Genomic DNA, 14,992 nt, shown 5'->3' on the forward strand with positions numbered 1-14,992 from the left:
GGAAGAGGGCAAGGAATGAATTCTATGGTTATTGGGGGGGGGGGGAGAGAGGGGCTAGAAACATTTATTTTTTCAAAACTATTTTAAATTACTATTCCTTTAAATATGTAAACTGAGATAAAGGGCTCAAAGCCCTTTAAAAATGGCATCACGCCTGCGTAATGACGCCTGAGACCATTGCTGGGGACGGACAGCCCAGCCCCTCCACCTCACCAGGTGGGCAGTCCACCAGCCATTTAAATGAGCCGCCGCGCTGAATATCGCGGTGGTCTGCGACGTGCAAGATCAGTGGCGAGTTTATGAAATCCAGCCCCTTGTGTTGCCTGCTCATTATAATGATTGCTACATGCAGCCAGCACTAACCAAGCTCTTCATTGGCTCCTGCTACTTAAAGCTAGCCTACACTGCTTAAAGCTACCCTGCATCTCTGAACGGGAAGGTGCCTTGTGGCTGCTTAAGGCACTGGCATCATCCTGTGCAACAAAGAGTAATAGCTCACCACAGAAAAGAGTGTGCACCCAGGTTGTCAGATGCTGCACTGGAGCTCTCAGTGGAAAGGAGAGATATCCTGTATTCTCAGGGGAGGAGGCCCTACAGACAGATGCCTACAGACAGATGATAAGGCAATGGGAACAGAGAACCACAGAGGTGAATGCCAGCAGTCAAGTTTCAAGAACCTGGATGCCATGCTGGAAGAAGTTCAATGCACACACGAGTGGACAAGATCAGTGAATGTATCTTCAAATGGCATATCCTACCAACTGCACCACTAGCCTCAGCCACTGCTCAATGCACCACACTCCCATCAATCATCTACCAACAATCTCTATCGATCAGGATTCATACCTAATATTCATAGCTTCACCTCATCCTCACATACACTTTGCAATGTTGCAAGCCTCCACCCCCATTCTCACAGTTTGCAGACACTGCAAGCGATTCAACCATTTCAGCCACATCACCCAAACATACTACACAACACTCTCCCTCTTGCAGAAGAAGGTGACAAACAGCCAAAGGCAGCAGTAACTAACTGGAGGGGAGAGGCACACCAGCATGTCCTAACCCTCATGGAGGAGACAAAGCTGGCTATTATTGGAAACAGACCATCTGGGGTCATGAAGGCGAAAATTCCTTTAGCTTGGTCAGTCATGAGGATCTGCAAATAATCTTTCAGCAAATCAATCGAGCTAATAAGGACTGAATTCCCCACTCTGTCAATACAATACTCAAGTCGTGGGATTGGATAAGAATCTGTTTTAGTTACTGCATTGACTTTCCGATAACCAATACAAAATCTTTTGGACCCATCTGGTCTTGGTAACAGCATCACTGGTGAATTCCAGCTACTTTGACTATGTTCAATTATATTGTTCTTTAGCACATATTGAACCTCTTCTCTAACCTGAGCCTAGTTATCAGGATTAAATCGATAAGGGTTCTGTTTAAAGGGTGTGGCTTCCCCTACATCAACCCCCTTTATAGTCAGAGGAGGTCGACCTGGCGTATCTGTACATACTGCTTTAAACTCTTAGCAGCTCAGCTCAGCTATGTCCCTTTTATGTTGCTGAGAGAGACAGTGTATAACTGAATCAAACTTTCTAACACTTCTGTGTTTGCCAGTTTCACTGGAGGGAGTTCAATCTGAGAGTTCTCAGTCTCTGCCCCTTCCTCCAGTTCCTCAAATTAACATTAACCTTAACCTCCTCTTCTGTCATTTGGCATACATTTACTGGCTGACGAGGTTCACGGTCATAGTATCTTTTCAATATGTTCACGTGACACACCCTTTAACTTTTCCATCTGTCTGGGATGTTAACCAAATAGTTCACCTGACTAAGTTTCCTCTTAATGAAGTAAGATCCACAGAACCTAGTTTCCAATGGCTCCCCAGGCAAAGGCAACAAAACTATCACCTTGTCTCCAGGCTGCAAACTGTGCACTTTAGCTGTTCTATCCGCTTGGGCTTTCATCACTTACTGAGAAACTTTGAGATGTTTTCAGGCCATTTCACATGCTTTTGAGAGACTCTCTTGAAACTTTACATAATCTCAAAGGGCAGTTTCCTCTTCCTGGGCTAAAAATCTCTCCTTAATGAGTTTAAGAGGACCACTAACCTCATGCCTATAGACCAATTCAAATGGACTGAAACCAATGGACTCATTTGGTGTGTTCCTGGTGGCAAGTAATAAAAAGGCTGAGTTTGCTGACAACACAACCAATAAGTGGCGCACTACTGGCACATGCGCAAATGCAGCCTCATCAACTGAAATGTCACTGTCTGCGACGTCTCAGGCAGTTTCCAGTAATAAAGATGGCGCTGCTCAATTTGAGACGAAAAAAGCGATATGAACCCAAACCCCCTCACCCGGAATCGCCACCTCCATTCTCCCTAACAGTTCCCTGCTCCCTCCCACAATCACCACATTCAGTTCCCTGCTCCCTCCCACAATCACTGCTTCAATCACATTCAGTTCCCCACTCCCTCCCACAATCACCACATTCAGTTCCCCGCTCCATCCCGCAATCACTGCTTCAATCACCACATTCAGTTCCCCGCCACCTCCCGCAATCACTGCTTCAATCACCACATTCAGTTCCCCGCTCCCTCCCACAATCACTGCTTCAATCACCACATTCAGTTCCCCGCTCCCTCCCACAATCACTGCTTCAATCACCACATTCAGTTCCCCACTCCCTCCCACAATCACTGCTTCAATCACCACATTCAGTTCCCCACTCCCTCCCACAATCACTGCTTCAATCACCACATTCAGTTCCCCGCTCCATCCCGCAATCACTGCTTCAATCACCACATTCAGTTCCCCGCCACCTCCCGCAATCACTGCTTCAATCACCACATTCAGTTCCCCGCTCCCTCCCACAATCACTGCTTCAATCACCACATTCAGTTCCCCGCTCCCTCCCACAATCACTGCTTCAATCACCACATTCAGTTCCCCACTCCCTCCCACAATCACTGCTTCAATCACCACATTCAGTTCCCCGCTCCATCCCGCAATCACTGCTTCAATCACCACATTCAGTTCCCCGCTCCCTCCCGCAATCACTGCTTCAATCACCACATTCAGTTCCCCGCTCCCTCCCGCAATCACTGCTTCAATCACCACATTCAGTTCCCCACTCCCTCCCGCACTCACTGCTTCAATCACCACATTCAGTTCCCCACTCCATCCCGCAATCACTGCTTCAATCAGCACATTCAGCTCCCCACTCCCTCCCACAATCACCACATTCAGTTCCCCACTCCCTCCCACAATCACCACATTCAGTTCCCCACTCCCTCCCGCACTCACTGCTTCAATCACCACATTCAGTTCCCCACCACCTCCCGCAATCACTGCTTCAATCACCACATTCAGTTCCCCGCTCCCTCCCACAATCACTGCTTCAATCACCACATTCAGTTCCCCGCCACCTCCCGCAATCACTGCTTCAATCACCACATTCAGTTCCCCGCTCCCTCCCACAATCACTGCTTCAATCACCACATTCAGTTCCCCACTCCATCCCGCAATCACTGCTTCAATCACCACATTCAGTTCCCCGCCACCTCCCGCAATCACTGCTTCAATCACCACATTCAGTTCCCCACTCCCTCCCGCAATCACTGCTTCAATCACCACATTCAGTTCCCCACTCCATCCCGCAATCACTGCTTCAATCAGCACATTCAGCTCCCCACTCCCTCCCGCACTCACTGCTTCAATCACCACATTCAGTTCCCCACCACCTCCCGCAATCACTGCTTCAATCAGCACATTCAGCTCCCCACTCCCTCCCACAATCACCACATTCAGTTCCCCGCTCCCTCCCACAATCACTGCTTCAATCACCACATTCAGTTCCCCACTCTCTCCTGCACATTTCTGCTCACTATCCAACATCGCCAAAGGTACTGGCTTGTTGAGAGCACCACCTACTCGGGCAACTATTTTTAGGATTGGCTTTTGGGAAACCTACCATAGTTACTGGCTTGCCTTTCAGCTTCCAGTATTCTGATTTTCTCCCCCCTTTTGTTACAAAAATAAATTTTGTCCCTTTTGACACAACCATAGTCTCCTGACGATCTTTTATGCCACTCTGTGGGTTCCTTGTATCCCCTCTCTTACCCTTTCTCTCATTAAAACCAAATCTCTTCTCATTATCTACCCTCCTATCCTTCTAACTCCTCTGAGATTTTCCAAACTGGGGCCTGTAACTACGATTTTGTGGGTCAATTCATAATCATCTGCCATTTCTGCAGCTTTCCTTATTTTACCAACTTATATTCTTCTTGGTGGGATCTTATTCCTGAAGGGACCCTACTTCTAAACTCCTCCATTAGGAGTACTTCCCTGAGACTTTCAAAGTTTTGCTCAATCTTCATGGATTCATTCCAATGATCAAATATAATTTCCTCTCTTTTGCAAATTCCAAACATGTCAGCTCTGTTTCTTTCTTAAATTCCTGCAAATTTGCCTGTAAAGCCCCAGTACCGACTCAAAAGCATTGAGAACTGTCGTTTTAACCACTTCATAATCACTTGACTGTTCCTCCGAAAGTGTTGAATATATCTCTAATGCTTTTCCCACCAACATACTTTGCAATAAAATTGTCCAACTTACATTCAGCCATTGCAACTTTGTAGCAATGTTTTCAAAAGACACAAAGTACATTTCAAATCCTTCCTCACTGACTTTAGGCACTTAGCGAATATTTCTTGCCTTGCCAAATCAAAACTATGAGTTAAACATCCTCAAACTTTCCTGTCACTCTCTATTTGCGTGATCTTAGTTTTTCTCTGTCCGGTGTAAATTTCCTGGCTTCTTTCTTTTTGTAACACTCTTTTTCTTTCTCTTCGACTTCAAACTTTCTCAGTGCTTTTTCCTTTTCTTCTTTTTCAATTTCCATTTGCCTCATTTGTAACTGAATTCTAGCAAACTCAATCTGAGAAGTACCAGGATCACACTTTTCTTCCTCAAGATTAAAATGCCGAGCCAACACTTCAACAATTTCTGCCTGTATAGATTTTGATTTCAAACTAATCCCACTTGCTCTGCTACAGCCTTTAATGCATCCACTGTTAACTGTGTTAAATCAATGGGAGTCAAATCTTCTTTCTCCATAAAGGCTTGAGCTCAAAAGTAGACATACAACTTTTCCTTATGAGTTTCGCGAAAATATGAAATTTGGCCCACATAAATTCCATCAAATTCCAATGTACTGGTTTTACAGCCTCTGAGTTTGTATCCCATATGAGCTCCCAATTTGTTACAACCTCAGAGAGACTGGTCACATTAAAAATATGATATGAACCGCCAGACCAATTTAAAGAATTACAGGACAAGACTTCATGTTTTAAGACTTTTATTATAATAACTAAACTAAACAAAGTCCCCATTAACTACACAGTTACACAGTAAGCAGCTGATACCGCAAATTACAAAGAAAGATATTTTCTTTACTTATTAAAACCTCACACCACACTTATATGTTACACAGTCCTCTTCATTGGCGAAATCTTTGCAGTTAAAAGTCCCAAACTCCTCCCAGTTGCAATGGGTTCGATCTCTCAGAACTTTCTCAAAATAAATGCCCTCTTCGCTCACTTTTCCAAGCACTTCTGACCTGGACATCCATGAATAAGGTGATCCTATTGCTCTTTTACTTTCACTCAAACCTCAACTTTTGAAACAGTTTCAAGTCTTTGCAGCCTTTCGCTGCATCAGTTTTTCTGAGAGCAGGTGTTCCCTCTCTCTCTCTCTCCCTCGAGGCTGCCACCGCTGCTTGTCTTCCTTTCTTACAGCCTGCTCTGTGGCTGCAAATGCAGCTTTCCTTTCTTACAGCCTGCCTGCCTTCAGAAAATCTGTTAAATTTATCTGGACTCAAAAGTCAATAATCTATTGTCATTTTGCAATATGCAAAGTTCACAAGTCTGATTTCAGCAGCGCCACCTGGGCTTTTCATTGTTTTTAGGCGTTAGCAGATGCCATGTACATTTGCATCCTCAGAATCACTATCTCCTTGTTTACAATCAGAAAGTCTGCGAGGGTGAAACCCATTGTTCTTCAGGTGCTATACCCCTGTAGTCTCTGTTTTTCAAAACAAAAATGATCGGTGTTAGCTGTTGTCCTGGTAACCAAGATTTCTGTTTTGTCTTTAAACAGAATTGATGTGAGGTCACCTGAGTTTTCTGACTCCATCTTAAACTTTTAAAAATCACAGTTTTTAAAAGATTAATCTTGTTACAAAGTCCAGAGTTCATAACACAGAATTTAATTTATAAATCTGGCTTGGAATGTATACTTTGCATTGACTTTTATTTTTGCATTGTGGCCAAGAGGATGATGTGATAGCCAGTGGCATAGTGAAGGTAAGAAGTGTGGTACTATTGATTAATAGGGAATTGGGGTTAAGATTACCAGTTTCTTATTTGAATTAGTTCTTCACATACAGCCTGAGCAGAATGGGGCTGTCTATGATCCAGCCTCCCTTCCTCTTCCTGCTTCTCAGCTGCTCACCTGATAGAAGGGGACAGACCTTGTCACTGCCTAATGGCAAGGTTGTGTAGAATGCAGCACACCACCACAATCTTGACACCACTCAACCAAATACTGCAGGGCTCCTCCAGAGTAGTCTTGGCAGCAGAATCATTGCTTCAGCACGCTAATGGGCATCTTTCTTGTAGCAGCATGGCTCTCAATGTATGTGTTCTGCATGTGTGCATGGATTGTGAACTGCAATCATGAACCATGTCACCAGTGGACAGCCCTCATTTCCCAGTGGCCACCCTTTGGTTTACCGTGTGGCTGAAATACAGCTGGCACAGCGGACTGCTGCAGAATGAATGCACTATGATTGCTGCCAGGATACCCGGCATGATTCTCTGCATACGGTCACACAGCTGCTCAACTATGAGATAGCGAATTCCCTTTTGATTGTGGTACATCTCAAAGTTGACAAGCAGAGCCCACAAAACGATGTGTGTGCAGTCAATGGCACCCTGCGCCCATGGGGAGGCCTGCAAACCTCGCAAAGCCACGTGCTTGCTCCACCTGCCGTTCTCTGACAAAAAAAAAGAGAATGATAATGTATTCAACTCTCTTTGAAGAGACAGCCTCAGTGACCTCCCTTATGCAACAATAGATGTCAAACTGTGAGATTTTGCAAATATCTCCAGCTCCAGCCTGTAAAGAGCCCAACACACAAAAGGCCAGGGCCACTGTCACCTTCACATTCACCAGCAATGCGGTCCTCTCCTTGCTCTGTGGTTGTCATTGTGCTGCAGCAGGTGACAGATTTCAGTGAGGCACAAATATCTCACACATTGGTTCGCTGAATTTCAGGTAGGAGAATTGTTCCCTGAACACCCTGGTCAGATATGGCCTCCTGCTGAGAGCCTTTCTCCCTCTCCTTACTCTTTCAGCATGTTGTCCTCCTCTGTGTGGCCTCTGCTCATTCTTCCATTCATGTTGTATTCCAAAGGGAATGGCTACTACTGCACCCATGTCTGGGAGCAACTGGTTTGTGCAGAAGCCGTGAAATCAGGACCAACTCCTCCAGCACCTAGCACTTCACTCTTTCTAGTCTTTAGAAACTTTAAAGGACGCTAGAAAGAATGAAATGCTTGTACATACATAGAAAAAGCCAGTAGAAATCAATCAGCAACTAACCTGAAAGTAGTTTTAATAGTGCTGGGGTGGAGTCCTTTCTGCTACTGGATTTATGTTCAGTTGTGCATGATTAAGAGAGGGTGTTGTTCAGCCGGAACATTGAGCTGAAAAATGGCAGCGCTGCGTCAAATCAACATTAAATGTAGATTATGGTCATGATCTGCTTCCCCTGCATACTTTCTGCTGACACTCACTGAGCAGTGTGCTAACGCCTCACCATATGGCGTCTGGGTGACTTACACTAGAAGTGCACGTGTTGCTGATGCCATTTTGGACCTATAAGGCCACTTGTAGTGCCCTACAAAAATGGGTGAGACACATCTGAGTTTTGCACCGTAAATATTCAAGAGTGCTATATGAGATGAGGGACAAAATTTACAAAGTGATAACCTGAGTCACAGATGAGTCAATGATTACAGGAAATGACCTACTGTATTGGAAACAAGTAATAACAGTCCCTACTTGAAAAAAGTAAAAAAAAAGTAAAATTATGCACCAATTAGTCTTACTTCAATAAGTAGCAATGGAATTAATCATTTGGAATAAACTTGAGGATTATCCTAATAACTAACAACTTGTATTTATATTTTTAGCGTAATAAATCGTCCCAAGGTGATTCACCAGAGCATTATGAAGCAAAATTGGACACTGAGCCACATAAGGCAATATTAGGTCAGATGGCCAAAAGCTTAGTCAAAGAGGTAGTTTTTAAGGAGTGGCTTGAAGAAGGAAAGAAAAGTAGAGAGGCAGAGGTGTTTAGGGAGGGAATTCCAGAGCTTAGGGCCGAGGCAGCTGAAAGCACAGCCAGCAATGGTGAAGTAATTAAATTTGGGTTTCTTCAGAAGACCAGAATTAGATGAGTGCGGATGTCGCTGAGGTTTGCAGTAATGGAGGAGATCACAGAGATAGGGAGGTGCAAGGTCAATCAAGGCAATGAGTGAGTGGGACTTAGTGCAAGTAAGGACACAGGCATCAGAGTTTTGGACGACCTCAGAGGGTTGAATGTGAGAAGCCAGCCAGGAGTTTATTGGAATAGTCAATTCTGGATGTACCAAAGCTTGGATGAGGATTTCAGCAGCAGTGCTGAAGCAGGGGCAAAGTGAGGCGATGTTACAGAGGTGGAAATAGGCTGTCTTAGTGATGGTGTGGATGTGTGGTCGACAGGCTATCCCAGGGTCAAATATGATACCAAGGTTGTGAACAGTCTGGTTCGGCCTCAGACAGTTGCCAGTGAGAGGGATTGAGTCGGTAGCTAGGGAATGGAGGGACCCAAATACAATGGCTTCAGTTTTCCCAATGTTTAGATGGAGAAAATCTCTGCTCAAGAAGTACTGGATGTCGGACAAGCAGTCTGATAATTTAGCAATAGTGGAGGAGTCAAGGAAAGTGTTGATGATGTAGAGCTGGGCGCTGTCGGCGTACATGAAATCTAACGCTGTGCTTTCAGATGATGTCGCCAAGGGGCAGCATGTAGATGAGAAGTAGCAAGGGGGGGCCAATCAAATATCCTTGGGGACACTAGAGATAATGGTGCAAGAGTGGGAAGAGAAGCCATTGCAAGTTATACTCTGGCTATGATTAGATAGAGAAGAATGGGAACCAGGCATGTGCAGTCCCACAGAGCTGGATGACAGTGGAGAAGCATTGGAGGAGGATGGTGTGGTCAAAGGCAATAGACAGGTCCAGAAGGACAATGAGATATAAATTACCCTGGTCACAGTCACATAGGAGGTCATTTGTGACTTTGTTAAGGGCAGTTTTGGTACTGTGGCAAGGTCGGAAAACTGATTGGAGGGATTCAAACCTAGAGTTCCGGGATAGATGGTCCTGGATTTGGGAAACAACAGCGCCTTCATGGACTTTGCAGAGGCAAGGGAAGTTGGAGATTGGGCTATAGTTTGCAAGGATGGTGGGGTCAAGGGTTGGTTTTTTTGAGAGCAGTGGAGACAGCGGATTTAAAAAGCAGTGGGGCACACTATCTGAAGAAAGAGAACAGTTACAATATCAGCTAACATGGGGACCAGGAAGGGAAGTTGGGTAGTCAGCAGTTTAGTGGGAATAGGAGTGAGTGAGCAGGAGGTGGGTCTCATGGATAAGATGAGCTCGGAGAAGTCATGAGGGAAGAAACTAGAGAAAGATGTGAGTTCAGGGCTAGGGCAATCAAAAAGCAGCCAACATGGTTTCAAAAGTGGGAAGTCCTACCTGGCTAATCTCTGACTTTTTCCCAACAAATTTATATCCCAAATGGATGTTGGAAAGCCAGGCTATTCAATCTTACTTTCAATAAAATCATGCAAGAAAGGTTGCTTCATAAGCCAAATGCAATGTAAACCCTAGGTAGATATTGGAGATGGATAATGAATTGGCTGAAGGAGTAGCACCAAGTATTCACTGGGAAATGTAGAAAGTGTAGTGTCCCAGTGTATCAGTGCTGGTGCCCTGACGGTTGCCAATCTAATTAAACAGTGTAGGTTCAGTAACATAATACATGTGGTCAAGTTCACAAATCACACTAATTTGTGGGGATGGGGAGACAGGGTGATGGAAGGTAGTAATGTCTAAAGCAAATGCAGAGAACTATACCTGGTTAAATTCAATACAACAGTGCAAAGCATTACTGACCTGGGTGGGATGGGGTAACAAACTTAATGAATAAAATTAGGGAAATCAGTTGAAAGAATTAGCAGAAAGTTCAGAGACTGATTACAAACTGCACATTCATCTTGTCCAATCATTGCAGAGGAAAAATCAAGTAAACAGAATGCTTAGTTATATTGGTGGGCCACTATGAAGCGATATAGAGCTCTGGTCAGGTCAAACTTTGAATAATGCACTCAATTCTGGTCACCAAAAGAGCAGAGAAAAATCCAAGCTTTAAAAGCAGTGCAGACATGGGCAACAATGCTGATCCTCTGTCCAAAGATAGTGTTACAAATAACAATTAGTGAAACTGAGTGGTTAATTTTAAACCCAAAGAATGATTGAGTTTGAGTCAGGTGGGAAGTAAAAATGTTAAAAACTTCAAAAACGACCCCAACATGCTTCAAACCTGCCCGCTTCCAATTTTTAACAGAACCAGGATGAGGGGCAGGCAGCCAATCCAGTCTCAGGAGGCAAATCGGTTGTTTAAACCTTTTAAGGAGGCTAAATGCCTCAATTTTAACAGGGTTTCTATTTTTTGTTATTGTTGGCCAGGTTTCCCTGGCTTCAGACTATCAGACAGATAAAGGGGAAGGGCTTCCTGAGGCAATGTCAGTTTTCACATTTCTAATACATAAGTTTTTTCCATTCATTTCTGTCTCCAAAAGATCAAGTATTCCAGCCACTAATGTTACTGAATTGCAAGATTCCTAGTCCCAAAACAAGGCATTTCATTAATATTTCAGAGAAGGGAAGAATGACAGGAATTTTCTTTTGCTATTCTTTCTAACCATTAATTACCTGACAAGATCCATCCCAAGTAATGCTTCTGTCTCTGCAGCTGTCTCTTTGGTCATCACAGCCCCATTACCAATACAGACTCCATGGTCGTTGGCTCCCATTTCTGCCCCCCACATCCAGGCTGATTTGCTTAGTGTTACAGCAAGTGTCCTCTCTGCTTGACCAATAGTGATATATGTGCACTGCCAAAAGAAAAGAGACAAAAAAAATCAGTCATCTGTGCACCACGAACCATCCTCTCATATGTCTGACATAAAGGATCAAAGTCATTACTAGGATGCATCCTAGATTACTGAGGGAAGCAAGGGTTCAATTGCAGAGGCTCTGGTCACAATCTTCTAATCCTCCTTAGATATGGACATTCTGCCAGAGGACTGAAGAATTGCAAATGTTACACCCATTTAAGAAAAAGGGGAGAGGGCTAAACCTGGCAACTACGGGCGAGTCAGCTTAATGTAGGTAGTGGGGAAATTTTGAGAGATAATAATCCAGGACAAAATTAACTGGCATTTGGAAAAGTACAGGCTAATATTGAATGTTAACATGGATTTGTTGAAGGCAAATTGTGTTTGATGAACTTGATTGAGTCCTTAGATGAAGTAATGGAGAGGGTCATCTGTATATGGGCTTTCAAAAGGACATAAGAACATAAGAAATAGGAGTAGCTATAGACTATTCGGCCCCTTGGGCCTGCTCCACCATTTAGTAAGATCATGGCTGATCTGATTGTGGTCATAACTCCATTTTCCTGCCTGCCCTCCATAACCCTCGACTCCCTTGTAGATCAAAAATCTGTAACTCAGCCTTGAATATATTCAATGTCCTAGCCTCCACTGCTCACCAGGAAAGAGAATTCCAAAGATCAACGACCCCCTCTGAGAAAAGAAATTCCTCCTCATCTCAGTATTAAAAGGGAGACCCCTTATTTTGAAACACTGTCCCCTAGTTCTAGATTCCCCCAGAAGGGGAAACATCCTCTCAGCATCTACCCTGTCAAGCCCCCTCAAAATCTTGTATGTTTCAATAAGATCACCTCTTAATCTTCTAAACACAAATGAGTATAAGTGCAACCTGCTCAACCTTTCCTCAAAAGACAACCCCTTCATCCCAGCAATCAGCCTACTGAACCTTCTCTGAACTGCCTCCAAATGCAAGTATATCCCTTCTTAAGTAAGGAGATCAAAACTGTATGCAGTACTCTAGGCGCAGTGTCACCAATGCCCTGTACAGTTGTAGCAAAACTTGCCTACTTTTATACTTTATCCCCCTTGCAATAAAGGCCAATATTTCATTTGCCTTCCTAATTAATTGTTGTACCCGCATGTTAACTTTTTGTGATTCATGTACAAGGGCAACCAATCCCTCTGTCCTGCAACATTCTGCAATCTCTCTCCCTGTAAATAATATTCTGCTTTTCTATTCTTCCCGCCAAAATGAACAACCTCACATTTTCCCAATTTATATTGCATCTGCCAAATTTTTGCCCACTCACTTAACCTATCTATATCTCTTTGCAGACACTTTGTTTCCTCCTCACAATGTGCTTTCCTAACTATTTTTGTAGTACCAGCAAATTTAGCTACAATACAGTTGGTCCCTTCATCCAAGTCGTTAATATAGATAATAAACAGTTGAGGCCCCAACACTGATCCCTGTGGCACTCCACTAGTTACAGTCTGCCAACCTGAAAATGACTGATTTATTACGACTCTGTTTCCTGTGTTACAACCAAGGTGGGAGCAATGCACTGTCAATTCAGTCCCATCATTCCATGGTAAAGCCTGGCTCGGGTATAAAATTAAAAGCCAACCCAAGCTCAACCCGACAACAGCCAATCCGAACCAGACCCGAGCCAGAGTCCTTTAATTTTTTTAAATGCCCGACCCAACACGACCCTGACACATGCGCTCAGGTTTGGTCGGGTTGTCAGGCTTTAATCAGAGGTGAGAAGAGTGGGGGGGAAAGAAACAGCTACAAGTAAGCATCCAAGTGAAATTAACCCAACCCCTTACACTCTGAAATCTATCAAGTCCGGGAGAAACTGACAAGCCCGGGGAAGATACCAGTAACTGAACCAAGTACAGAAACATCAACTGAGCTCTTTCTTTAATCTATACTTGGCCCAAAGATTTAAAATTATCTGGAAATAGGGAGATTAAACTTCCCAACCTGAGTTCTCTGCAGATTTTTTTTTTGTTAATGACATCGGAACTTGATACAGTTCAGAAGCTTGTTTGTTACATTGCATGATTTCCTGAAGTGGATACTTTTTTCCCCACGAGTGCTCAGGGTTGGGGCGCCTTCACCTGTTTGAAATCAGTGTTGGTTGTTTTTTTAAAAAAACTTTATGATGTTAATTGAACACGGGTACATCAACAACTGGCACCTGTATTCGCTCACTGGTGACCAATTAACATCATAAAGTTCTTTAAAAAAACAACCAACACTGATTTCAAACAGGCGAAGGTGCCACGACCCTAAGCACTCGCGGGAAAAAAAGTATCCACTTTAGGAAATCATGCAATGTAACAAACAAGTCTTGATGTCCCCAATGTTCATTTGAAGATTACTTCCCAGAGCAAGGCAGCACTGTCCACGTCCAGCCTGACCCGACCCGAGCCGGATTTTGGACACAGAAGAGAGACCCTACCCGACCCAAACCCCGACACATGTTGTTGGGTCTGGTTGGGTAGCCACACTTTACTCCACAGGTCACAGAATATTACTAAAGTTCTCCCACCTAACTGGAAAACAGCCAAATTAAAAACTTTATTAATAACCCAGAATAAAATACACCAAATCAGGTATCTTTAAATAACAACAAATTACCTATTTATTAATAAACCAACTCTTAACACTATTAAGATAAATTTATGTCTAAAGACCTTATAACTTCTTATTTATCCTCAGCACCCCCATGCACACACACATACATTTATAAACTGACAATGGTTAACCAGATTTTAAAACAAAAGGTGTTTCTTAGGAATAAAATAAGTAGCCGGGTTATAAGTCCTGGTAAGTTAAATGCCCGGTTGATGAGGTATCCCAGAGTAGAGTAATTAGATGCCACTCGAAGTCTTCAGGCGAATTCGACTAAAGTCTTCAATAGATAGGCATTTAAAGTATTTCAGCTGCAGCAGGCGTCCGACAGTTCTTTCAATGAGAAGCACAGCAATAGGTCCACTTGGATTTTAAAATGTGCAGTCTTTTGGAAAAAACTTTACTGAGAATTCCAGCAAGCACAAATAGGCAATAGAGAGAGTCACATCAGTAACAAATTTCTTAGAGTTTCGAAGTAAAATGGAATTTACCACCTCGAACAATGCAAATTGTTCTTTTTCAGGGGTTTATTCCTCCTTAGGCAAACACAGTTAGAGCTCATTGTAGATTTTCTCTGCTGGTTTTAGCCAGTTTTTACACACAGTTAAAAGTTACAGTACATCATGTGACCTTCTCTCCTGCTGTGGCTCAGGAAACAGGTGCAGCTGGCACACAGTGCCCCCTTAGTTTTTAAAGGCACACTGTTTTTAAACTGAGTCTTATAGGCAAACTGTTTTAAACAGAAAAAAAAACACTTCCATGACACCCCCGCCCTTGGCGAAATGAACAGCCATTCTTAAAATGAGTTTCATTGAAATGCAAAAAATAGAAACTGAAAAAAAACCATTCTAAACATATTTTCACATTCATGACCCCATTCACTCTACTGATAATTAACAGAATTTGACTTTGTACCATCATCATCCATGTAACAACATAGTTCAATTCAAGACAAAGCATCGGCAATAGCATTGTTTTTCCTTGAAATATGTACAATTTTCAAATGATAAGGCTGTAACAACAAACTCCATCTAAATATTCAAGCATTTTGG

The 14,992-nt window shown here is 43.3% G+C and overlaps 1 protein-coding gene across 1 annotated transcript in view; it reads right to left on the reverse strand.

Moving 5' to 3' along the window:
• Positions 1–14,992, reverse strand: part of LOC137379650 (secernin-1-like) — a 152,399-nt gene that overhangs the window by 69,389 nt on the left and 68,018 nt on the right. The window contains exon 2 of the mRNA XM_068050785.1: positions 11,118–11,299. Within this exon, the coding sequence (XP_067906886.1) occupies positions 11,118–11,299 (182 nt within the window). The remainder of the gene's footprint in view (positions 1–11,117; positions 11,300–14,992) is intronic.

This window comes from Heterodontus francisci, chromosome 2 (assembly GCF_036365525.1).
Source record: "Heterodontus francisci isolate sHetFra1 chromosome 2, sHetFra1.hap1, whole genome shotgun sequence".
Lineage (NCBI taxonomy): Eukaryota > Metazoa > Chordata > Chondrichthyes > Heterodontiformes > Heterodontidae > Heterodontus > Heterodontus francisci.